Here is a 23942-nt window from a genome sequence, read left to right on the forward strand (position 1 = left end):
AGATTTCTCAGGCTATAGCTTTAAAGGTCATTCCTTTCCTAGGATTGTTTTTCTACGTTTCTGAAAAAGTCTTCACAGAATTCCTGTGCATGGAAGCAGGAGAAACTGAGTTGATGGAGCAATAGGACTCGGGTGGGGAGGGATCCTGCTCCTGTTACTCACAGATGGGCACACCGACCCTCCTGCACAGCCTGACGTGGGAAAAGCCTGACGTGGGAAAGGGGCCGTTTCTAAGATGACTTGTACCCCTTTTCCAGCTCAGCTGTGCTTCTGCTGACTGCATCTTAGCACTGTTGGGTAACGGTGGTATCTGGACAATGTGTACGGGTCTATAAATCACAGATCCAGGGGCTTAGAATCCTAGGATCCAACCTGGACCTTTTCTTTCATAAGGAGTTTACCTTGGCAAGGAGCCGGAGCAGTTTTCTTTTTGAAGTGTCCTGTAGGCACGCTGAGCAAAAATTAGTTCCACATCATTCGGTTAAGGTGGATAATTTTTCCATTCATGTTCAGAATGAACAAAGGCAGTAATCACTCTCGTGATTTTGTTCAGCCTGTCTGTAGGGCATCTAAGCCTTGTAAGGTATGTTTCCCTGCCCCCCACCTTGTAGGTACAAAGCCCAATAGTTGAAGGTGAAGGAACTTCATATACTTGTTCTAGCTTAGATGCAGCAAACTGCATCAGATCAGCCTTTCCCTGGTTAATTTCAGGCTAAACCGCAAACCAAGAAAAGTTTATCTTTGTGGTTTCTCCTTCCTTTGAAAGCACTTCCCTCCTGCATTGCCCTGGGGTTTCTAGATTACATGTCTTCTCTTCCTCCCTCATTAAGTCCGAACTCATCCGTCTGTCCTGCATCATCTCCTTCCATGCTGGACCTTGACGACATCTCCAGGGTGCTAAATGATCTGATACATTGTTACTCTTCAAACTTCCAGGTCATCTTTCTTTTCTGTCTCCCTGGCAGTGGGAGGTAGGTGGGGCCCTGTTGTACCTGCGACTGGCTTGTCCTCTGGGTATGGAGATAAAACATAGTGTTGTGTGTTATACTTAAATAAATGGAATTGTGTTAACAATCTGACTATAACTTTTCACTCAAAACATTTTAGGACATATGCATGCCATTGTCCAGTCGATTGCTTTGGGCTGAGGCACAATTTTCCATAGTAAAAGCATTTACCAGGTTTTGACTTATTCTGGGAGTTCGTAGTGGATAATGAATAGATTCCCACCAGCTCAACTCTGCTACAGGCAAAGTTCCCCTGTATTCCTGGAAAATTCCCATGGAGTAGACCAAGCAGTGGGATTTTTGGATCACGGGGCATAGTTTCACCGTGCTGCCCCATTGCTCCATGGAGAGGTCGGATGAATTTCACACCCCCAACAGTGAGTGGTACATGAAGTTTCCTGTTTCCCCACATTCTTGCTGGTGTTTGTTATTTTTCAGTTGTCTAATTTGTGCCAATCCAGTAGGTATAAGCTAATGTCTTACGGTACTTCTAGGCTTGTATTTCTTCTGTTTCCCGGTAACATTGAACATCTCTCACATACCTCTTAGTCACTCGGGTTTCCTCTCTGTGAACTGCTTAATCATATTCCTTGTACTTTTTTTCTCATGAGCTTCCTGTCTTGTTCCTGTTGGTTTACAAGAATTTTTTGCATATTCTAGCGATCAGTTCCTTTTATGAGACCATGCACATCTCCCACCGGCCTGCCTCTTTTCTGTTAACGTGGCCTACAGTGCCTTCCATTTTTACATATAATCATTGCAATTTTCACCTTAGGACTTGTGGTTTTTTGAGTCCTAATGAACAGAAATATCAATGGAACAGAACAGGAAATTCAGAAATAGAAACTACCACATAACCATTTAGCATAAAATAACATTTAGTACTTCAAGGCAGCGGAAAAGATGAGTTTTCAACACTTGGCATTTGAGTAATTGCAGAGCCATTTTAGCTTGGGGATGGAGAAATAGATCTCTCCTTCACACTTCACACTAAGACAAATTCAAGTTGGGTCAGATATTTAAATATGAAAAGTGAAACCATAAAAATGCTAAGTAGAAAATATGAGAAGTATTTTATTTATATCCTTAGAATTTTTTTTTTTTTTTAGTTCAAGTCTTTAGTTCAACTCAGGACCCTGAGATCAAGATTCAAGCTGAGACCAAGTGCAAGATATTTAACTGACTCAGCCACCTAGATGCCTCAGGAAAGGCCTTTCTAAGTTTGCAAAACCCATAAGTTATAAACCAAAAGATTGATGAAGTCAACTATATAAAAACAAATTCTCCAAGTCAATGCACAAGTTAAGAAAACATTTTTGCAATTTATGTTAAGCAGTTTCTGGGTTTTCTAGTCTGTTCCATGGGTGTGTTTACTGATCTAGCACCAGTACCTGTGTCTGGATTACTCTTACTTTATAATGATTCTGGAAGCTTCTTTAGGAGCTTCCAGCTTCTTTCTTTTGAAAGTTCTTCCAGCTTCTTTAGGAGCTTCCTGGTTGTTCTTATCTCTTTGTTTTTCCCAATACAACTTTCTCCTTTTGTTAAGCCCCTAATAAGTTTAAAAACCAACCTACTGGATTTTTCCAAAAACAACCCTGTTGTGATTTTGATGGCTCTGTTGGCTGCACTGTCCAACAGAACTTTCTAGAATGATGGAAAATTTCCATTAATTAATACTTAAAATATGGCTAGTACAGCTGAGGAACCGAATCTTTTAATTTAATTTTAATTAAATTTAAGTAACCACACATGGCTAGAGTTTACTGGATGTCTATTCCTTCAGAGCAATTCAACTGTAGGAGACTAGCTCATCTTAGTGATATTGACTCTTCCAGTCCTGAATATGGTCTCTTTATTAGTTTTTTATTGACTTTCAATAACATTTTATTATTTTTTTCCAAAAAACTTCGCACATTTTTTGTGCAACTCTAATATAATATATATGTATATGCATACATATGTTATGCTATTTTATTTTTTATTTTATGCTATTTTAAATGTTTTCTTAGTTATTGTTTGTGGCTAGCCTATAGAAATTGGTTTTTTTATATATTGATTTATATCCAGTGACTTTATAAAAAACACGTGGTTTTTTTTTTTTAGGATTTTATTTATTTATTTGACAGAGAGAGAGAGAGAGCAAGCAGGGGAGCAGCAGGTAGAGGGAGAGGGAGAGGCAGGCTCCCAGCTGAGCAGGAAGCCCGATGTGGGGCTTGATTCCAGGACGCCAAGACCATGACCTGAGCTGAAGGCAGACGCTTAACCAACTGAGCCACCCAGGGGCCCCAGAAAACACTTGTTGATTCTAATAATTTATGAGATTCTTGGTGTTTTCTACAAAGATCACAAGTATCTATAAATACTGACATTTTTGTTTCTTCCTTTTCAATCCTTATACATTTTTTTTCTTGTCTTATATGTGGGATAGGACTTAAATAAAATACAGTATAGAGGACAGCAGTGGTGATAATGAGAATGGCTTTAATGTTTTGTCACTAAGTATAATGTTTACTGTAATTTTTCATGCATATCTTTTATTGGGTTAGAAGTTCTTCCTTCATACTTTGTGAAGTTCTTTAAAAAATTATGCCTAATATTAAATTTACTCATTGCTTCAGATATTCAATCTTCAGTTTACCCCATCCACTTGAGTTTTTAAATTGCTATTAACTTTTTTTTTTTTTTTAAGTTCAATTTGGTTCTTTTTCAAATTACTCTGGTCATTTTTTATGATGAGATATTTTCCTTCTGTGAGGAAGAGAGAGTGGTCAGAAGTATTTTTCATATAGCATTCCACATCTAAAACTGTCCCAATATACCAGCCAGGCTGTCTTATCCACCAGACTCTGGAAATGAGGGTTTCTCCATGGGGCTGTTACCTTCTCTTTTCCCCTTAGCTCATCAATAGGCTTCTCCTCTCCTTAAAACAAAACAAAATAGATAAACCAAACCAGTAACTGAAAATAACCTTTCTCCAACCCAGTTGTCCCTGTAGCTACTGTCTTTAATTTTTTCTTTTTTTTGCTTTCCCATCACATCTCAACTTTTTTTTTCCAAGGTTTTATTTTATTTCATTTTTTAAAAGTGGGCTCTATGCCCAGTGTGGAGCCCAACATGGAGCTTGAACTCATGACCATGAGATCAAGACCTGAGCTGAGATCAAGAGTCAGACACTTAACTGACTCAGCCACCCAGGACCCCTTGAGTTTTTCTTTTAATTCCAGATAGTTAATATACAGTGTTATATCAGTTTCAGGTATACAATTTAGTGATTCCGCTGTTCCATAATCACGACAAGTGCACCCCTTCATCCCCATTACCCATGTCACCCATCCCCCCCGCCGGAGAGCACACCCCCAATGACACGATGCACACCCCACTTCTCCCGTCCATGCCTTGGCCCACTCTCGGGGGCTTTGGATCATCTCTGCACTGCTCGCTCATTATAAGGTCAGTGAGTTCGTTGGGCAGTTTTTAGTCCTTACTCTGTTGCACCTTTTGGCAGCCAGAGTCCCCCTCTCTTTTGTTCTGAAAATACTCCTGCCCTGCCTGTTAGTCATGAAAATTTCATACCCTTTACCTCTTAACGTTTTTTGCCTTCCAAACTTACAGCCACAGTAGTTTCCAGGTTTTTATCATTTCTTATGTGAACTGGTAAAATAACTTGATAACAGCTTTGATTGCTCCAGAGATAGATTATTTATTGGAGAGTGAGTATGTGCAGCATTTGAAAGACAGAAAAGATCATTTGGTGAAAGCATCATCTCTACTCTCGCCTCCTGGCCATCCCTTTCTCCCTCCTTGCAGACAATTCCCCTGAGCATCTTTCTGTCTATCCTTCCAGAGAAAGTTTCTGCATAAATATATTTTCTCACTGATTTCCCTATTCCAGTGGAAGTATACGCCAGGTTCTGTTCTTTCCCTTGCTCTTTCCACACACAAACTGTGTCCTGGAAATCACTCAGCTGCCCCTTCTTTTTCCCCCCAAAGATTTTATTTATTCATTTGAGAGAAGGAGTGAGACAGAGAGAGGGAAGCAGATTCCCTGCTGAGCAGGGAGCCCAAAAGATGTGGGGCTCAAACTCAGGACCCTGAGATCATTACCTGAGCTGAAGGCAGACGCTTAACCGGCTGAGCCACCTAGGCGCCCTGCACATACCCCCCCCCCTTTTTAAACAGTGTTTGATATTCCATTATCCTCATTACCTTTAAGTTCCTCTCCTGGGCTGTCTGCCCATCAAGGTATCACCTGAGTTACCTGTGTGTTATGCATGGGATCGTGGCACTCTGCTGGGGCATAAACCTCCTTGCTCCCCCTCCTCCACCTGTGAGCAAGTCACTTCAAAAGTCAGAGGCCCGGGCGCCTGGGTGGCTCAGTGGGGTAAGCCGCTGCCTTTGGCTCAGGTCATGATCTCAGGGTCCTGGGATCTAGTCCCGCATCGGGCTCTCTGCTCAGCGGGGAGCCTGCTTCCCCCCCCCTTCTCTCTGCCTGCCTCTCCATCTACTTGTGATTTCTCTCTGTCAAATAAATAAATAAAATCTTAAAAAAAAAAAAAAAAAGTCAGAGCCCCTTTCCCTCTGGTCACTTTCCCTCCATCTGCACTTCTGTCTTCCTTTCCCAGCTTATTTGGTCCTATGCTCTAGCCAAGCTCAGTGCTTCACCCCAGTGCCCACCACTTCCACAGACCCCGAGTGGGGCCAGGCCTTTGCTCAGTCCTTCTCTCTGCTCGGAATGCCCATCACAGTGTGTATAACCGATAGTCTCTTATATCTTAAACATCTCTTTAGGGTTTGGCCTTGTTGCCACCATTCTGTGAAGTCTCTGAATCCCGCTGGGCTTAATGGCACCCCTTGCCCTGTGCTCCCATTTTCCCCGCAATGGCGCTGAGCGTAGCCTACACTTCCGTCTTATGTGGGAGTCGGTGCTGCGCAGCAGAACTGTTTGCAGCACTTTTAAAAAATACATGTGCTCAGGCTTAACTCCTGTATGCACATTCAGTCTGTCTGATACCTTATGGACTTAAGAACCAGGGCCTCCATCAAGTTCTCTGTGGAAGAAGTGGTTTTTACTTGTCGGTTATTGCCTGAGGTCAGAAAATGGCAAATATCTGGAGAATATGCTGGGGCTAGAAGGGAAGATAGGCCTCAGATTGAAGCACGTATTGATTGGTAGGAACTGAGACAGAGTGGGGTGATGGTGAGGGAGGCCTTTGTGCTTGATGCATCTAGGTCATTCTAGATCTTGCTGGAATGTAGGGGAAGATGAAGAAAAGGAGTTGTCGTCCTCTGTTGGCTGCAGTGGACTCACCTGAGGGCGTTCACTTGCCCAGCTCCCACAGACCCACCAGGTCCTTCAGCCTGGATAGCTGCTGTCCTTCCCACCTGCCATGCTTGGCAGATGTACATTTCCTAGGACTGTAGATCAGCAGTGGCCTTGTCCTTGTTCTGTCTGCTCAACAGATAAACGAGACCTTTCCGAACAAGGACACTACTAGTAAATAATGAGAAATAAACACAGGAAGTCTAAGAAAATAAACAGAAAGTGAGCACATCGGGGCACCTGGGTGGCTCAGTTAAGTTCTGACTCTTGTTTCAGCTCAGATCATGATCTCAGGGTCATGAGATTGAGCCCCACATTGGGTTCTGCACTGATCATGGAACCCGCTTGAGATTCTCTCTCTCCCTCTGCCCCTCCACCCACTCTTTCTCTTCAAAAAAATTTTTTTTAATTACGTTAAATTAAAGAAAAAGAATTAAATTAAATTGAAGAGGGGAAAAAAAGGAAGTGAACACAGTGGCTCAAATTTCTGCTCCTATGGTGTCAGACTTGCTGGGACCTCAGCAAGCTCCTCTGGTAGAAATCACCTTCTTCACCTATGGGGCTCTCTTAGTCTCGTTTGTTCTAAACTTTACTGTAAACCCAAAGAGTGAACCCATGATTGGACAAGGAGACTAAATATTTTAGGGTGGTAATGACCCTCCCAGACTCATGGGATGTGGGGAGTCACTCCTGTCAAACCTGTCTGTCCTATTCCCTTCCCAGGGCAGACCAGAGAAGAAGGCTGCGTCTTTGCCCTTCCTCTCCAGAAAACTTTGCTCTCGCCACAGTGGACCACCTTGGGATTCTATATTTTTAGTTCCCAGGGACCCCGGATGAGGGGAGCCCCTCATTCTTGAGGTCTTAAGAGATCACAGAAGAGTTGCACCTTGAACTTGGGAAGGATGTTGAACCAAGGTGTTCACTTTCTCCCCGACAACTTCTGCCTTCTGGAGAATTATGGTTAGCTTCCTCACATTCTTTCAAGGTAGTAATTTGTAAAAATCTAAATGTTATAGTTTTACAGTGTCAGAATAGCTTTTCAAATTGTCGTAGCACAAGAAAAAGGTGTGTTCTCGAACGATCTGGTAGGTTACTGCCCTCTGGCCATGCTGGGGCTGCCTCAGAGCGCTGTTCCTACTGCACAGACTTGTTGCAAAATTCCTGGCCCTTTCCCACAGACAAGGCACATCCGCTGGGTTCCTTCCTCATGTGGGGCTAATGAGCATCTCACTTCCCCATCTTTCACCTCCTTGTTGTGTCAGGGGAAGACTTACTGCCCCACATCTCCCTCCTTTCCCTGGAGCAGTGACTTGCTTAGTTCAGGAATGAATTAGCGTTCATGAGTCCACCTCACCAAGGCCCCAGCTACTCACCGGCCCAGGGATGGCGCATATTATTAGCTACATAGATGGTTAGATGGTTTAGATGATGTCTGTGCACTGTTTAGGCTTGCTGTTACACAAATTTTAAAACCTATAACATTTTGGGGGGGTGCCTGAGTAGCTCAGTCAGTTAAGCGTCCAATTCTTGATTTCAGCTCAGGTTGTAATCCCACGGTCCTGGGATCAAAGCCGCTCCAGGCTCCCTGCTCAGCAAGGAGTCTGCTTAAGCTCACTCTCCCTTTCTCCCTGGCTGTGCTCGTTCATGCTCGCTCTCTCTCTCTCTCAAAATCAATCAATCAATCAAGCTTTAAAAAAAAAAAAGAAACACCTTTAACACATTAAGCTTTTTTTTTTTTTTAAACCATTTGGAATAATGGCGACTTCCAAAAAGTATGTATATGCTCAGAATCTTCTGCTCCCTAGCCTTGCTCTTAAACTGCCAGTTAACATAAGCTGACTCACCTGAAAAATGAAGAGAAACCAGGCGAGGAGGAGTTTCTTTTCTAAGCTGTTCTCACACCTTCAGGATTTCCCTAAGAAGATCTTACACTAATTTTAGAAGTTTTAAACAACACAGTCCACCCAAAAGTATTCCATACTGATTGGGTTTTCTCCACAGATGGTCATGTTTCTATTAAAAATTAATGCACAGGGGCGCCTGGGTGGCTCAGTGGGTTAGGCCTCTGTCTTCGGCTCAGGTCATGATCCCAGGGTCCTGGGATCGAGGCCCACCTCAGGCTCTCTGCTCAGCAGGGAGCCGGCTTCCCTCTCTGTCTCTGCCTGCCTCTCTGCCTACTTGTGATCTCTCTCTTTCTATCAAATAAATTTTTTTAAAAATTAATGCACACACACAGTTCTGCCAATGGTTATCTGAGCTCACATGCCCCTCAGTATTCTTAAAGGGGTTCGTAAGGCCACCTGACAGTATTTTCAGTTTAGGAATAAATGACGTGGGCTTGTATCTCTCCACTTGCCCTAAGCCTCCACAAGAGGCTTATTCCCTTATTCCCTATTAATCTTGTTTGGTCTTCTAGAAGGTTTTGTTCAACTCCATTGTCCATTGTTCAGAGACTGAGTTGAATTTCCTGCTAAAAGAGTCAGAGTATGAAACTAAGGGGCTGGTAGGGGAAATTTTGCTATCTTTGTTCCTGAAAGTAAAAAATACGAACTTCCTTGTAGTGGTAACTTACCATACCTTAGAATATTATGTAGAAATTGCAAAAGCCTCTCAGCCCCCAGAAAGCCTGGAATCTCAGAGATGTCAACCAGACTTTAATTCATGATTTACTAGCTCTTTTCACTTCACTGAACTCTGAACTGCAGTGGAGCTGGAAAAAGAGCCATATGGTGGTGTCTAAGGTAGAAGAGACTAGCATCAATAAAGAGCACAAGGAAGTCCTGAATCCACGTGGGAAAGAGCATGACAGTACAGGTCCTTGGTGCAAAGGAGGGAGCCAGAACATTATCCTCTTAACTTTTCAGCGACAAAGTAATTGTTAGTCCATTCATCTTTTCCTTAAAAATGATTCACATCTTCATGATGAAAAGAGATATAAAGGAGAAATGAAAATGAGCAGACACATTGACTTAGGGGCTCCTAATTCCCTTTGTTTTGATGGTCGAGGCTGCAGATCAAGATGATTCTGACCCATGTTGAGCCTTTCATTCGGAGGGCTAAGGCATTCATTGTGTGGGCTCTCTAACAGCTGTCCCCCTGTGCTTGGTTTCTCCAGAGGGAATGGGATCCTTGCCCCTCCCCCACTTCCTGTGACTGGGCCAGCGGCGGAGGTGTGTGTGGGGATGCCTGTGAACCGCCAGCAGTCAGACTCTTCGGAGATGGACTCAGATGTGTCCCCCAGCTGCGGTCTCAGCGACCTGAGCAGAGGGGGCAGCCTGGACAGTCGAAGCAGCAGCTCCCGCTCCAGGAGTTTGACTTTGGTGAGTGACTGCTTTCTTTAATGCTCTGGCTGCCTGGTTTTGTGCAGCCCCCGCCTCTTTGAGGAATAGCTTACGTTCTTGGGTTCACAAGCTTGATGTCTCGACATACTTGCTTTGTGGAGTGGCATTTCATTTGTAATCATCTTAAGATTTGCACAGATGCAGAACGTTCCACTCAAATCAGATCTCATGCTGTGGCCGGTAATCCGGCTGCTGAGACTCGGAGAGGACCGTGCCTGACATCTGTAACCCACCCAGCAAAGGCCCACTGCCTTTCCGCTCAAAGGGCTGAAAGGAGGGGTGCCTGGATGGCTCCATCGGTTTGATCATCCAACTCTTGATTTTGGCTCAGGTCATGGTCTCGGGGTCGTGAGATCGAGCCTCACATCAGGCTCCAAGCTCAGTGCAGAGTTCACCTGAGATTCTCTGTCCCTCACCCCTGCTTATGCTCTCTCTTTCTCTCTAAATCAATCAGTAATTAAAATCTTTTTTTAAAAGGGGTTGAGGTTGAGGGGTACCTGGGCGGCTCGGTTGATTAAACGTCTACCTTCAGCTCAAGTCCTGATCCCAGAATCCTGGGATCGAGCCCTGGGGCGGGCTCCCTGCTCAGCCCTCCCCCTCCTCCCTATCTCTGTGCCTATCTCTGTCTCTCTCTCAAATAAATAAATGAAAATCTTTTTAAAAAGCGAGGGGGGATGTTGGAAAGAGAGAAGCATTTCATGGGGCAAAACTAAATTCACTCTGAAACCGATTTTTACCTCCTTTGCAAATGTTAAGTGCTATTGTATCCCTTTGTCTCAGGATCTAGGCCCTTACACAGCATCAGAAAGCTTTGGCAACATTTACAGAAAGGGTCTTTAGTTTTTACGGTGACTCTTCTGCACCCCTTGCCCCTCAAGATATTCATCTTTCAGGAGAGAGACCTTTTTATTCACAGAGGGAAGGACAGGTTAACGTTGGGCCCACGGAGAACTGTTTCGGTTGTTCATCTCAGTCCCTTGGAGTGGGGGCAAAATTTCCTTCAGATACACTGAGTCCTAAAATTAAATTAAGATAACTATATATGGCAAAGAGGGCAGTTAATAGTAATGATAGAGCCTTATAGATTTCCACTTGGATCTTTTCTTAAACCATCACAGTAGTATGAAATAAATACTATCTGATTTGATTCATCCAAAAAAAAAACATATATTACAAATTACTCCCTGAATATCTGGGGACCTAGAAAGCCTTAATAAAGGGTAATTTGGGCTGTTTTTAATTTTTTTTTAAAGATTTTATTTATTATTTGACAGAGAGAGACACAGTGAGAGAGGGAACACAAGTAGGGGGAGTGGGAGAAGGAGAAGCAAGCTTCCCACTGAGCAGGGAGCCTGACGTGGGGCTTGATCCCAGGACCCTGGGATCATGACCTGAGCCGAAGGCAGATGCTTAACGACTGAGCCACCCAGATGCCCCTGGGCTGCTTTTTAAATTTAAGTTTATACAAAGGACCTATTAAAAGAATATGTAGAGGGTCACCTTAGTGGCTCAGTGGGTTAAGCCTCTGCCTTTGGCTCAGGTCATGATCTCAGGGTCCAGCCCCACACTGGGCTCTCTGCTCTGCAGGGAGCCTGCTTCCCCCTCTCTCCCTGCCTGCCTCTCTGCCTACTTGTGATCTCTCCCTCTCTCCTTCTCAAATTAAAAAAAAAAAAAAAATCTTTTAAAAATAAAAGAATATGTAGAAAAGACAGATGAGGGGTGCCTGGGTGGCTCAGTGGGTTAAGCCTCTGCCTTTGGCTCAGGTCATGATCCCAGGGGCCTGGGATCGAGTCCCGCATTGGGCTCTCTGCTCAGCAGGGAGCCTGCTTCTCCTCATCTCTCTCTCTGTCTGTCTCTCTGCCTATTTGTGATCTCTCTCTCTGTCAAATAAATAAATAAAATCTTAAAAAAAAAAAAAAAGAAATTTTAGGTTCAAAGGTGGGAGAGATTACAAATTTTTTACATTTATAAATATCAGGAGGTCAAGGTGGGTAGAGTGAACAGCATTAACTATCTTTGGGGAAGGATTTCTGAGCCAACAGTGTTGGTCCAAATAGGTTTTACAGTATCTTTGAATAGGTATCAGCAGGACATTCCCCAGTATACTTATAATTTCTCTGAAATCAAAAAAAACCCACATTATGCATGTTTCAAGTTGCTTCCCTTTTACTAAGCAGTCTGTATCCTAAGAAACTGCTCAACATAGTCATAAACACAGCATATTAGTGACAGGCCTGAGTTCAAATTCAAATTCATTGCCTTTGGAATCTGGGAAAGTTAATCAGTCACTGTGTTCCTCAGTAGTTTTCTTCCCGAGTTACAAACAGGGGTGCTGGGATAAGAATTCTTCCCCAGGGTGACTGTGAGGACGCACCAGCCAGCACATAGTCCGCCCTTCCTGACCACAGCCTCCTTGGTGAGTGCCCACTTAGCTTCCAGGCTGTATGTGATTCTGCCTCATCCCGCCCCAGCTTCTGGTGGGATCCATGCTCTCCATGTCGTGTCTCTGTCTTACCAGTAGTCTTCTGAGTTTTTCCTTTGGCCACTAATGATGAGATGGGAAAGGGAGAACTCCTCTCCCCGCACCAAGCATCTCACACACTTCCTAATTCTGGCGATCTCACTCTGGGGCATCACTTTGGAGTGAACTTCCAGAATGCCTATCCTCCGTGTTGTTTCCTCTCTGGTACCGTCCTGCAGTGGGACTGCAACATGCCTGACTCTTTTATTCTCTGGCAGCGCCCAGCACTGTACCCAGTGGAGCATAATTGTGGGAACGGCATGGCAGATTCTGCTTTCAAGAAGGGCGCAGTGAAATTATATTCTCAGGATGCGTGGGTGGGTGGGTGTGGCCACGTAGTCCTGCCACATGCCCCACCTGGCTCCCTGTTTCTCGGTGTCTGTAGGAGGACACATCCCAGTCTTGTTCTAGCACCTTCTTTGCAGACCTCTGCTTGCTTGCAAGTGTTTTCCTTTCTGGAAGATTCTCAAGCTGACTTGAGCTGCCATCTGTGTCCTCTTACAGTTGTGTGTTCTCCTTAGAGAGCAGTGGCACGCTGAGAAAATTTGGCATTTTGATTAGGACTTAACTTTAATGAAGCACTGCCTCGGCAGCCAGCCCCTTTCACCAGTGAACTAGCCACACCATTACAAAAACGGGTGAACTTTCAGGGAGTCTGAATGTGCAGAGGAGCTCTTTATGTTTTGATTCTACATCATCAGGGCTTCTTATGACTCGTTTTTTCGGAATGAGACTCAACCATAATAGTTACCCTTGCCTCCCTGAACCCCCTAGCCTCATGAAAGACTAGTCAGGGACTGCGCTTTCAGGCCTCTACACTGTGCGCTTTCAGGCCTCTACACTGTTTTGTATTCCGTGTACCTCTTGGAAGGCTCTTTAAATAAGAGATCACCTAGTTTTGCCTTAGGGAAACATTTCTTTTAAGCAAAGTTACTTTTTAAAAGATAAAACACGAATGCCTGGTGTTAAATGAGAGTATCCTAATGTTCTCAAACACTGGTGGAAGGGTTGCCTGGGTTGTAACAGATCTTTACACAATGGAAACTTTTCTCCTGAGCCAGTGCAAGCTAAAAATGAAAATAGATGCTTCAGTAGGCTTGTTCTGGCTGCCCACATGGCCACCATGACGACCCGGGCTGTTCCAGGAGGGCAGAGGATGTGGTCTTTATTACCAAGAGGCTGGTTGTATTTGGATATGTACTTTATTTCTCTTGTAAGGAATTCTGCCTCTGAACACGTTTTAATGAAAGACAGAGCTAGAACGAGACCAGATTAGCCAAATCTTGAAATACTTGAGTAAGAAGATACCTTTGAACGTGTTTTTTCTCCCTCTCTGGAACTTGAGAAGGATGGCTAAATGCAACGCAAGGCAACATATATTCACGAATCTGGGAGGATGGTTCTAGAAATTTATCCTCAGTCTGTAATGCAGATTCAGGATAAAAGTTTTAAGAAGAATCTGGAGACATTCATATATGATAGCTGTTTACGGAGCAAAGGAAACTTTGGGTGTAGGGTTCCCTATATTCTTAACCCCTTCAAGCTGGGTTGGATCTGGAGCACCCATCTCACGAAATGCCCAGGGAAAGATGGCTGCCCCCTGCTGGTGTGCTTGGGTGCCACTGCTGTGTGCGGCCCTGCAGCCTGCAGGCCTCCTGGGGCTTCTTCTAGAAGAGAAAGTGACCACCTGCTTGGAAAGAGTTGGAAACTCTAGCTCGGAAGGGACTTGTTAATGCACACGCTTCTTTGAGGGCAGATTAGAAGCACCTCGAATCCCCAGGCATACCTCCTGTTCATTTTTATCTCTAACTTGGGGCCAAACAATGATCCAGATTCATTAGCACGTGTTTGGAGATGATCTACTCAGTGCATGGTCCTACAACCCTCCCTTAACCCTGAGTTAACAAACATCAGGGCCCTGTAGTCACATAATAAGCCTGTGGTCAGGCAGCAGTTGTCAGCTCCTGATTACCCCCTTCCTTCTCCAAAGCCTTTGATTGCCTTTTGGCCTCACCCATTTGTCATGGAATAAGAAGGTAGAGCAAGCAGTGGTGAGCTCTGCCTGCGTGGCTGGGTTAGGTGAAGTCTGGGTCATACATGGCAAAGAGACACATAAGGGGTCGGGTGATTGCAAGGAGAGGAAATAGAACCTAGGATGGAAAGAAGAAGCAGGGGTGCCTGGCTGGCTCAGTCAGTTAAGCGTCTGCCTTCCACTTGGGTCATGATATAAGGGTCCTGGGAAGGAGCCCCACATCGTGCTCCCTGCTCAGTGGGGAGTCTGCTTCTCCTTTGTCCCTTCCCTTGCTCATGTGCGTACTCTCTCTCAAATGAATACATAACATCTTTAAAAAGACTGGTCAGGCGCCTGGGTGGCTCAGTGGGTTAAGTCTCTGCCTTCAGCTCAGGTCATGATCTCAGGGTCCTGGGATCAAGTCCCGCATCGGGCTCTCTGCTCAGCAGGGAGCCTGCTTCCCTTCCTCTCTCTCTGCCTACTTGTGATCTCTGTCTGCCAAATAAATAAATAAATAAAATCTTTTAAAAAAAAGACTGGTCAACAATGAACCCATCTTCCTTTCTATACTGGCCTCACTTGCCGGTCAAAGCAGCCATTTTATGACAAAGCACAAATAGCTTTTGTAAAAGTTCAATTCAGTAAACCCCAAAGCCAAACTACCGCTATGGTAGATGATGAGCACAAGGCGGTTTTCAGCCTTGCAGGAACTCGCAATTGGGTGCCATGGGAGGATCTGGGTCAGCACTGCGGGCTCCGGAGGGGTCTGGGGTGGGGGTGGGGGCTCAATGGCTGACCCACGCCTGGTGGGGGTGCATCTTCGTCAGGACTCCTTCCTGATGCTGCTGGCGGAGGGAAGTTACAGGCCGCAGGGAGCCCAGTGGTGATCCTTGGAAGCCTTGAATCTTCAGATCTATAATCAAAACTGGGTGCACATCTGGTCGCCTACTGGTCAGTTTGTGTCTCTTTCCGGCCAGAAGTACAGGGTTCAGTTAGTGCTGGGGAAACCTCACTGCAGGGACGCCTAGACCATAATGAAGCCCTTACCCCAGGCTGTGGGGCACGCCATGTGCACTTCTGCTCTTGGGGTGGGGGTGATGGGCCCAGGTCAGCACAGCACGCACAGCCACGTGGAGAACTGCGCAGAGGCCGAGGCTGATGTGCTTCTCTTTGCCACCGGTTCCCTTCAGCTGCGGGGGTGGGGGCATCGCTCCTCAGCTTAGGTCAGTGAAGCCCTGCTCAAGTGTCTGGAAGGTCATTTTGGTGTGTGAAAATAGCAAATGCAAGGCTCAGTTTGTTAGACGTCTGCCTTCGGCTCAGGTCAGGATCACAGGGTCCTGGGATCCCCCTCACTGGGCCCCCTGCTCAGTGGGAAGCTTGCTTCTCCCTCTCCTATTCCCCCTGCTTGTGTTCCCTCTCTCGATGTCTCTCTCTCTGTCAAATAAATAAATAAAATCTTTAAAAAAGAAAAAAAGAAATTGGGATTGGGGCACCTGGGTGGCTCAGTTAGTTGAGAGACTAATTCTTGGTTTCTGCTCAGGTCATGATCTCAGAGTCCTGAGATTGAGCCCCGAGTCAGGCTCTATGCTCAGCACAAGGTCTGCTTCTCCTCCTGCTTCCCTTCCCCCACCCCCTGCACCCAGTCGTGCTCTCTCTCTCTTAAACAAATAAATTTTTTTTAAATGAAACAAAGAAATTTGACTTCACTGCAGGTTAAGATAATGTGGCAACTCCTTGTGAGGGAGAAAAAAAAACCCTATAGAACTCATATCTGTTCTAGACAAAAAAAAAAAAAAAACATAAACAAGATTATGACATCTAAAAATATTCTTGAGAAGTTCTCAACTGCCTGTCTCTTAGGTAGGCAGCCTATAGTATTTATTTTGGCAGAGTGTGATCTGATATTCATATTTGCTTTTTTTTTTTTTTTTAGATTTTTTTTTTATTTATTTGTCAGAGAGAGTGAGAGAGCACATGAGAGAGACAGCATGAGCAGGTTGGGGGATGGACAGAGGAAAAGCAGGCTCCCCACTGAGCAGGGAGCCCGGTGTGAGGCTTGATCCCAGGACCCTGATATCATGACCTGAGTTGAAGGCAGACACTTAATCAACTGAGCCACCCAGGTGCCCCACAACCCCAATTTCTTTGTTTAAACAAGAAACAAAACAAGGGGCGCCTCAGTGGCTCAGTCAGTTAAGCTTCCAACTCTTGGTTTTAGCTAAGGTCATGATCTCAGGGTGCTGAGATCGAGCCCCACATCGGGTTCCGTGCTGAACATGGAACCTGTTTGAGATTCTCCCTCTTCCTCTGTCCCTCTCCCCACCCACTGCTTGCACTCTCTCTCTCTAAAATAATAAATAAATCTAAAAAAAAAGAAAAGAAAAAGCTTCAAAACTTAACTAATTCAGTACTTTTTTAGGTAGGTGTTTAGCATGAGTATTTTAGGCTTCCTTGACTTTTTTGTTTAATCAAACAGAGATATTTTTTGTCCTCTCTACATTTTCCCTTGAAATGAAACTCTTGTCCCAAATCTGCACTCCTATAGGCATATCTAGGACTGTTGACAACAGTCAGCTGTTGGTAACATTTGCTATAAAAGTCTGTCATCCAGGGGCACCTGGGGATGGCTCAGTGTTTGGGCTCAGGTCATGGTCTCGGTGTTGTGAGTTTGAGCCCCTTGTCGAGTTCCAAGTTCAATGCAGAGTTTGCTTGAGATTTTCTCTCTCTTTCTCCTTCTGCACCTCCCCCCACTCATGCTCTCTCTCTCTCTCTCTCTCTCTCTCTCTCAAATAAACAGATAAAATGTTTTTAAAAATAAAATCTTACAAGTCTGTCATCCAACTTATCAGGATATTTCTCTCAGAGCTCTGATGGGACTAGATAGACATTTCTTCTGTCATCTTTATGTAGGAGTGGACAGACATCCACAAGACCAGGACTTTGTTCTCTTTATGGGAGACATATATAGTAGTTGTGATTACTTTAGTAGATTTAGCACTTGAATTTTCTGGTTCGAATATAATAGAAATTATTTCTGCACAATTATAATATACGTATTAGGATAGAAATATATGTATTTTCACATTCTTGAAACAAAGTGATATTTCCCTTGGAGACTTATAGACATTACCTGGAGTCAGCATGGCAGGGTAGAATCTTTGGGGGGAGAGGTATGGTTTTCTAGAGAGTTCTTGTAGATCTGGAGATTAGTAGCCCAAATTGGTACATTAAAAACACCATTTATAGAGGGGCATCTGGGTGGCTCAGTGGGTTAGGGCCTCTGCCTTCGGTTCGGGTCATGATCCCAGGGTCCTGGGATTGAGCCCCATGTCGGGCTCTCTGCTCAGCAGGGAGCCTGCTTCCCTTCCTCTCTCTCTGCCTGCCTCTCTGCCTACTCGTGATCTCTGTCAGATAAATAAATAAAATATTTTTAAAAAATAAATAAAATAAAATAGAAACACCATTTATAGAAAGGGGATTATAAAAAAAAAATGTTCTGCTGTCAGCCGACTTCCTTGCAAATACTAATACAATTCCTTAATTCCCTCTTCCAAAGAAAACTGCTGTTTTCATTTATCTTCATTTCCTATCTACTTAGTTCTTTGGAACTAAGTTAGCAAATGCCACTTCTAAAACCCCACCAGCAAAGCGGGGCCACCACCGCCAGGGCTCCCTCCCTCCTCCACGGGCCCACGAGGCCCTGCCTTCCTTGTTGTTTTCACTGCATGACAGCTCTGTTGAGATAGTCGCATACCAGACAGTCCACCCGTTTACAGTATGCCCGTCAGCGGTTTTTAGTAGATTCCCAGAGTCAGGCAACCATCCTCACAGACACATTTAGAACATTGTCACTGCCCCCAAAGAAGAAACCCCATGCCCATCAGCAGTCATTTCCATTTCCCCCAACTCCCGCAGCCCTGAGCAAACACTCACCTACTCCCTGGCTCTGTGGATTTGCCTATGCCCTCTGCTTTCCAAGCTCTGCCTCTTCCCCAAGGCCCGAGTCTTCCTCTCACATCCCTGTCTGAGGGAGACAGCGCAGGCATCTCCTGGGACGGGAGGAGTAGATAGGACCTCTCTTGCACAAGGCCATGCGCCCCTTTTCTGGCCCTGAATACTGTTTCCCTGCCTGTGGCTCTGGGGCTTTTTTTTGGTTTCTGCCTTCTTTCCTCTCCCAGGTGTAGGCAGAGGGGACTTCATATGGAGGGCAGCTTCTTATTTGGGGAATTAGGCAGCAGACCAAACACACAGCTGTTTTTTTCCTCTGCCCCTGAGGTCAGTGCTCAAGGCCAGGCTGAGCTCAGAGACTATGCGTGGGAATCCACACCAGCCTTCCTGCCAGCCTATACGTACTCCAGCCTCTAACTCTGGGGAGAGACCTTGGATGGGTTGAGGATGCAAAAATCTGAGTCTTCCAGGACCCAGGCTTCTGATCTTGAATAAGTATGTGATTAAAAACAGAAATGAATAGGATAAAACAAAAAAGCAAGAACAGACTAGGTCTTGTCTTAGCCACTCTACTGAGGAGTTGTATGACCCTTGGGGTCACTTCATTGGCCCTGAGCCCAGTGTTCCCATCTTCCAGTGAGGGAGATAGGCTGATTGATCTATGTGTTTTATCTTTCAGCCTGTGGGTCCCACAATCTGTCCTAGAACACAGAATCCTTGTGTAGGAGCTGCCCTTTCTAAGCCCATTTTTTTTTTTAAGATTTTATTTGACAGACAGAGATCTCAAGTAGGCAGAGAGGCAGGCAGAGAGAGGGGGAAGCAGGCTCCCTGCTGAGCAGAGAGCCCGATGTGGGGCTCGATCCCAGGACCCCGAGATCATGACCTGAGCCGAAGGCAGATCTAAGCCCATTTTTCAAATGAAAACTTACGCTGGGATTTCTTGTTCTGAGGTTGGATTAGACCCGTGGGGTTATTGGGGTACCCGAGTGGCTCAGTCATTAAGTGTCTGCCTTCAGCTCAGGTCATGGTCCCAGAGTCCTGGGATCGAACCCCACATGGGGCTCCCTTGCTCAGCGGGGAGACTTCATCTTCCCCTCTCTCTGCCTGCTTCTCTCTCTCTCTCTGTCAAATAAATAAATAAAATATTTTTTAAAAAAAGACCCATGGGGGTTATATACTCTGTTCATAGTTTCTGCCCCTCGCTCAGTGTGGGAAGTTGGCATGTGTCTTAAGCTGAAGGTGTAGTTGCAGGCCAGCTGCCCATTTAATTCTGCTGTCTGTATGCCTAACCAACGTAGATTATCTAGAATTCTTGTGCATAGCTTTCCTGAAACACTGAGTTGGGAGAGGAGAAGTAGGGGAAAGAGGGTAGAGAGCATTAATTTATTTCTGTAGACATTTTGTGTGGTTATGGCTGTTATCATCATCTCGTCATCCTAACAATATCCGTGATGGTTGTAATTATTAACTATGGGGACCTTTGTTATGCTAAGAGCCCTAATGATTTTTAGACTTGGAATTTTTTTTTTTCCCTCCAATTACTGAGCTAAACCATTCTGCATGGATAGGAGAAACATTTGAAATGTCTTTTGGTGAGTCTGGGAAAGGAAGAGAGTTAAGAGCGTGTGTGCTGAATGGTTAGGGGACAGTTTGGTCTGGCAAGAATAAGGTGTGTAGGGGCGCCTGAGTGGCTCAGTGGGTTAAGCCTCTGCCTTTGGCTCAGGTCATGATCTCAGGGTCCTGGGATCGAGCCCCACATTGGGCTCTCTGCTCAGCGGGGAGCCTGCTTTCCCCCCTTCTCTGCTGCCTCTCTTCCTATGATCTCTCTGTCAAATAAATAAAATCTTTAAAAAAAAAAAAAGAAGAAGAAGGTGTGTAAAGAAAAGATGAGGCAGGAATGCCCTACACCATCCATGGTGACCCTCCAGATGATCCCACCAGTCTTCAAAAAACTCTAGAAAAATCAGAAAATGAACGGCGTCGCTGATTTCATATGAAGCTTTCCTGTTCTGGTTGCCAGAGGGACAAAGTAGTCAGATGTGGTAAAGAGACAGCTGATGCTTTGTTCACAGTGACAGGATAGCCTGTAAACTCTGTGGGTGGTCCGGGGGGGTGGGCAGCAGCTATATGAGGCTCCTCTTTAAGTGTGACAGCTAGTAGAGCTGAAAAGCTGGATGACGAAACTATAGAAGATTTAAATGAGGAGATGATTCTACATTTTATATCTCTCTGAAATCCCACCTCCTCCTTTCTCTTCCCATCACCCTTGCTCTAGTTTAGGTGACCTTGAAGTCTCGTCCAGATTGCTTCCCACATCCAATATTTCCCGCATGATAGCCAGCATGATCTCTGAAACACAGATCTACCTACCCCGTGTCCCTTTGTGTTTGAATCTCACCCACTTCTTTCACATTATTAGCAGATACTATATCCTTGCCAAAGTGTTCCAGGTTAGACCACTTCCCCAAATGTGTGAATTGACACCCATTTCCCTAACAGGAAAGTCACCTCATTGGAACCATTTCCAGACTCTGAAGTAACTACCTCTTTTCTTATCTCAAGCCCTCATTAGACGGTCAGGTAGACTTTTGTTACATTAACATTGCCTGATGCTTAGTAGATGCTCAAATATTTGAATGTATGATTCAGTAGATGTTATGGAGAAGACTGGAGGTGTGGTGGTATTGGAGGCGTGGTCACCATGGAGGATAGGTAAGATGTGACTATGCAGAGACAGGCACTGCTGACATGAAAACAAGCATAGGAGACGGCAGGTGGTTTGATGTGTACACAGCAAGACTTGGCAGACCACAGCCTACAAGCCAACTCTGGCCCCCAACTTGTTTGTGTAAATAAAGATTTATTGTAACAAGGTAGGCTTTTTCATTAACACACTGCCTATAACTTACACACTACATGGCCAGAGTTGAGTAGTTGTCACCATAAAGCCTACAAAGCCCAAAATATTTACTCCCTGCCCTTACAGAAAAAGGTTTATGACCCCTAAATAGAGTAGAAAGGGCAGAGTGGTAGGAGATGAAATATGAAAAGTAGGTAGGGCCAGATCCTGAAATTCTCAGAATAAAGTGTAAATTCTTTAGTCACATGTTATGTAGATGATCATATTTTGGGTTTTATTTTTATTTTTTTAAAAGATTTTATTTATTTGTTAGAGAGAGAGAGAGCAAGCGCACAAGCAGGGGGAATGGCAGGCAGAGGGATATGCAGGTTCCCCACCGAGCAAGAAGCCCAACATGGGACTCGATCCCAGAGCCCTGGGATCATGACCTGAGCCAAAGGCAGATGCTTAACTGACTAAGCCACCCAGGCATCCCTGTGCTAGGTATTTAAAAACCCATTTCTCTTTTCCTTGGTCCAGCACTCAATAGAAAGTACTCAGTCAGGAACACCTGGTACACATTTTCCCTCATGGTACCCTGCCCCTCTTCTAATACCCCTTACCCTGACCATGTTCTTAGAGGAAGTATTGAAGCTCTCAGGGAGTGTCTACTGCTAGGTCTGCTGATAAAATTACACAGACCTAGTTAAAATGAATCTGCTCTCATTTCAGCTGGAGAAAAAGTATTCTGAAATTCTGTCTCCCCCCGCCTCCCCCAAAAAATATCTCAGGAAAGGTGGAGCAAAAAGATAAGCTAGGAACTAAAATTAAAATCTTAGGGCAGGCACATTGTTTTATTTATAAGTTGACATTTTAAAAAGAAGGGTGTACAAAACCCGATCACAAAGAAAGGAAAATGACAAGCCAGTCTGTCTGGTGAATACACAGATGCCGAAATTCTAAACAAAGCATTAGCAAATCAGATTCAGTGATGTATAAGAAAGATAACATCACAACCAGACTGGACTTGTTCCAAGAATGCAGGGTTGGTTTAATATTTGAAAATCAGTCGTCGTAATTCAGTTCATTAGCAGAATAAAAGAGGAAAAGCGTACGATCCTGTGTCCTCAGCCTCCTCAGCCAGATCATTCTTACTGTTTTGTTTTTTTTTAAAGATTTTATTTATTTATTTGACAGACAGAGATCACAAGCAGGCAGAGGCAGGCAGAGAGAGGAGGAAGCAGGCTCCCCGCCCAGCAGAGAGCCCGATGCAGGGCTCGATCCCAGGACCCTGAGACCATGACCTGAGCCGAAGGCAGAGGCTTAACCCACTGAGCCACCCAGGTGCCCCCAGCCAGATCATTCTTTCTGTGAGGAGCTGTCTGGTGCCCTGTGGGCTATTGAGCCCTCTACCCGCTAGAGACCAGTGACACCCACCCAGTCGTGATAACCAAAAGTGTCTCCACACATTGCCAAGCGCCCTGTGAAGGGTAACAGCACCCCCAGCTGAGTATCACTCTAATATGTAAAGAAAATGATTTGACAAAATTCAAAACCCATTCATTATATTAAAACCAACACGCTCAGCAAATTAGGAATAGAAGAAATCTTTCTTAATCTGATGAGAAGCCTTTTTTTTTTTTTTTTTTTTAATCTACAGCAGGGGTGCCTGATGCTCAGTTGGTAGAGTGTGGGACTCTTGATCTCAGGGTTGTGAGTTTGATCCCCACTTTGGGGGTCGACTTTACTTAAAAATAAGTAAACAGGGCGCCTGGGTGGCTCAGTGGGTTAAAGCCTCTGCCTTCAGCTCAGGTCATGATCCCAGGGTCCTGGGATGGAGGCCCACATCGGGTTCTCTGCTCAGCGGGGAACCTGTTTCCCTTCCCCTCTCTCTGCCTGCCTCTCTGCCTGCTTGTGATCTCTGTCTGTCAAATAAATAAATAAATAAAATCTTTTTTAAAAAAAGAGTAAACATACAAACAAACAATAAAATTTAAAAAAAGAAAAAGAAAACCCTATGTCAAACATTATACTTAATAGAGAAATATTGAAAGCTTTCTCTCTGATACTGGGACCAAGACAAAGAGGCCACTTGTATTCAGCCGACTTGAGAACCCAGCGAGATAAGGCAAATGAAAAAATGGAACAGGACATGAGCAGAATGGAAGGAGGGGGGAAAAAAAAATCTCTCATTTGCAGACACCATTGTGTGTGTAGAAAATTGAAAAGAATCTACAAATAAGTTGCCAGATTACACAACAAATTGTTTGAATTTATTTATTACAAGATGAGTGTACTTTATATTTCTATATACCAACAGCAATTAGAAAAAATTTTGAGTGACGCCATTTAGGGGCACCTGGCTGACTCAGTCAGTGGAGCATTCAGCTCTGATCTCCAGGTCATAAGTTTGAGCCCCACGTTGGAGGTAACCTTTACTTTAAAAAAAAAAAAAAAAAAAACCTAAAAGTTTAAAAAAAAATTTTTTTTAAGTGACAGCATTTATATTAGCATCAAAAAAAAACATCAAATACCTAAGAAGACATATAATGACAACTGCATAAAATCTCAGACTGGAAACCCCAAGACATTCTTGAGGAACGCTGAAGAACCAAATCAGTGCCTAGCCAACGTTAGTGCATCCGTATTTCCCAGAGCATATGTTAACGCACAGACTCGAGGCCCTTAATGCTTTACAAAATTCAGCCCATCTGAGGTAGGGCCCAAGAATTTGTAGTTCTAAGTGCTGTGCTGAGCTCCTACGGTTGCTGGTAAAGGCCCACAGCTTGAGAGCCACTAATTAAATAAGGGAGGATGTATGCCATATTTGAGGATTCAAAAAACATTGGAAAATTCAGTTTTCCTCATTTAAGGAACTTCTGTATAGTTCCAAAATACCAGCAGAGGTGTGTGTGTATCTGGGTGTATGGAAAACTGACAAGCTGAATCTAAAAT

At 44.5% G+C, this 23942-nt stretch overlaps 1 protein-coding gene across 1 annotated transcript in view; it reads left to right on the forward strand.

Annotated features, from left to right (window-relative positions):
• PROSER2 (proline and serine rich 2) overlaps positions 1–23942 on the forward strand; it is a 44731-nt gene that overhangs the window by 10720 nt on the left and 10069 nt on the right. Inside the window, exon 2 of the mRNA XM_032349393.1 lies at positions 9443–9647. Coding sequence (XP_032205284.1) covers positions 9510–9647 — 138 coding nt within the window. The 5' untranslated portion in view covers positions 9443–9509. The remainder of the gene's footprint in view (positions 1–9442; positions 9648–23942) is intronic.

This window comes from Mustela erminea, chromosome 6, assembly GCF_009829155.1.
Source record: "Mustela erminea isolate mMusErm1 chromosome 6, mMusErm1.Pri, whole genome shotgun sequence".
Lineage (NCBI taxonomy): Eukaryota > Metazoa > Chordata > Mammalia > Carnivora > Mustelidae > Mustela > Mustela erminea.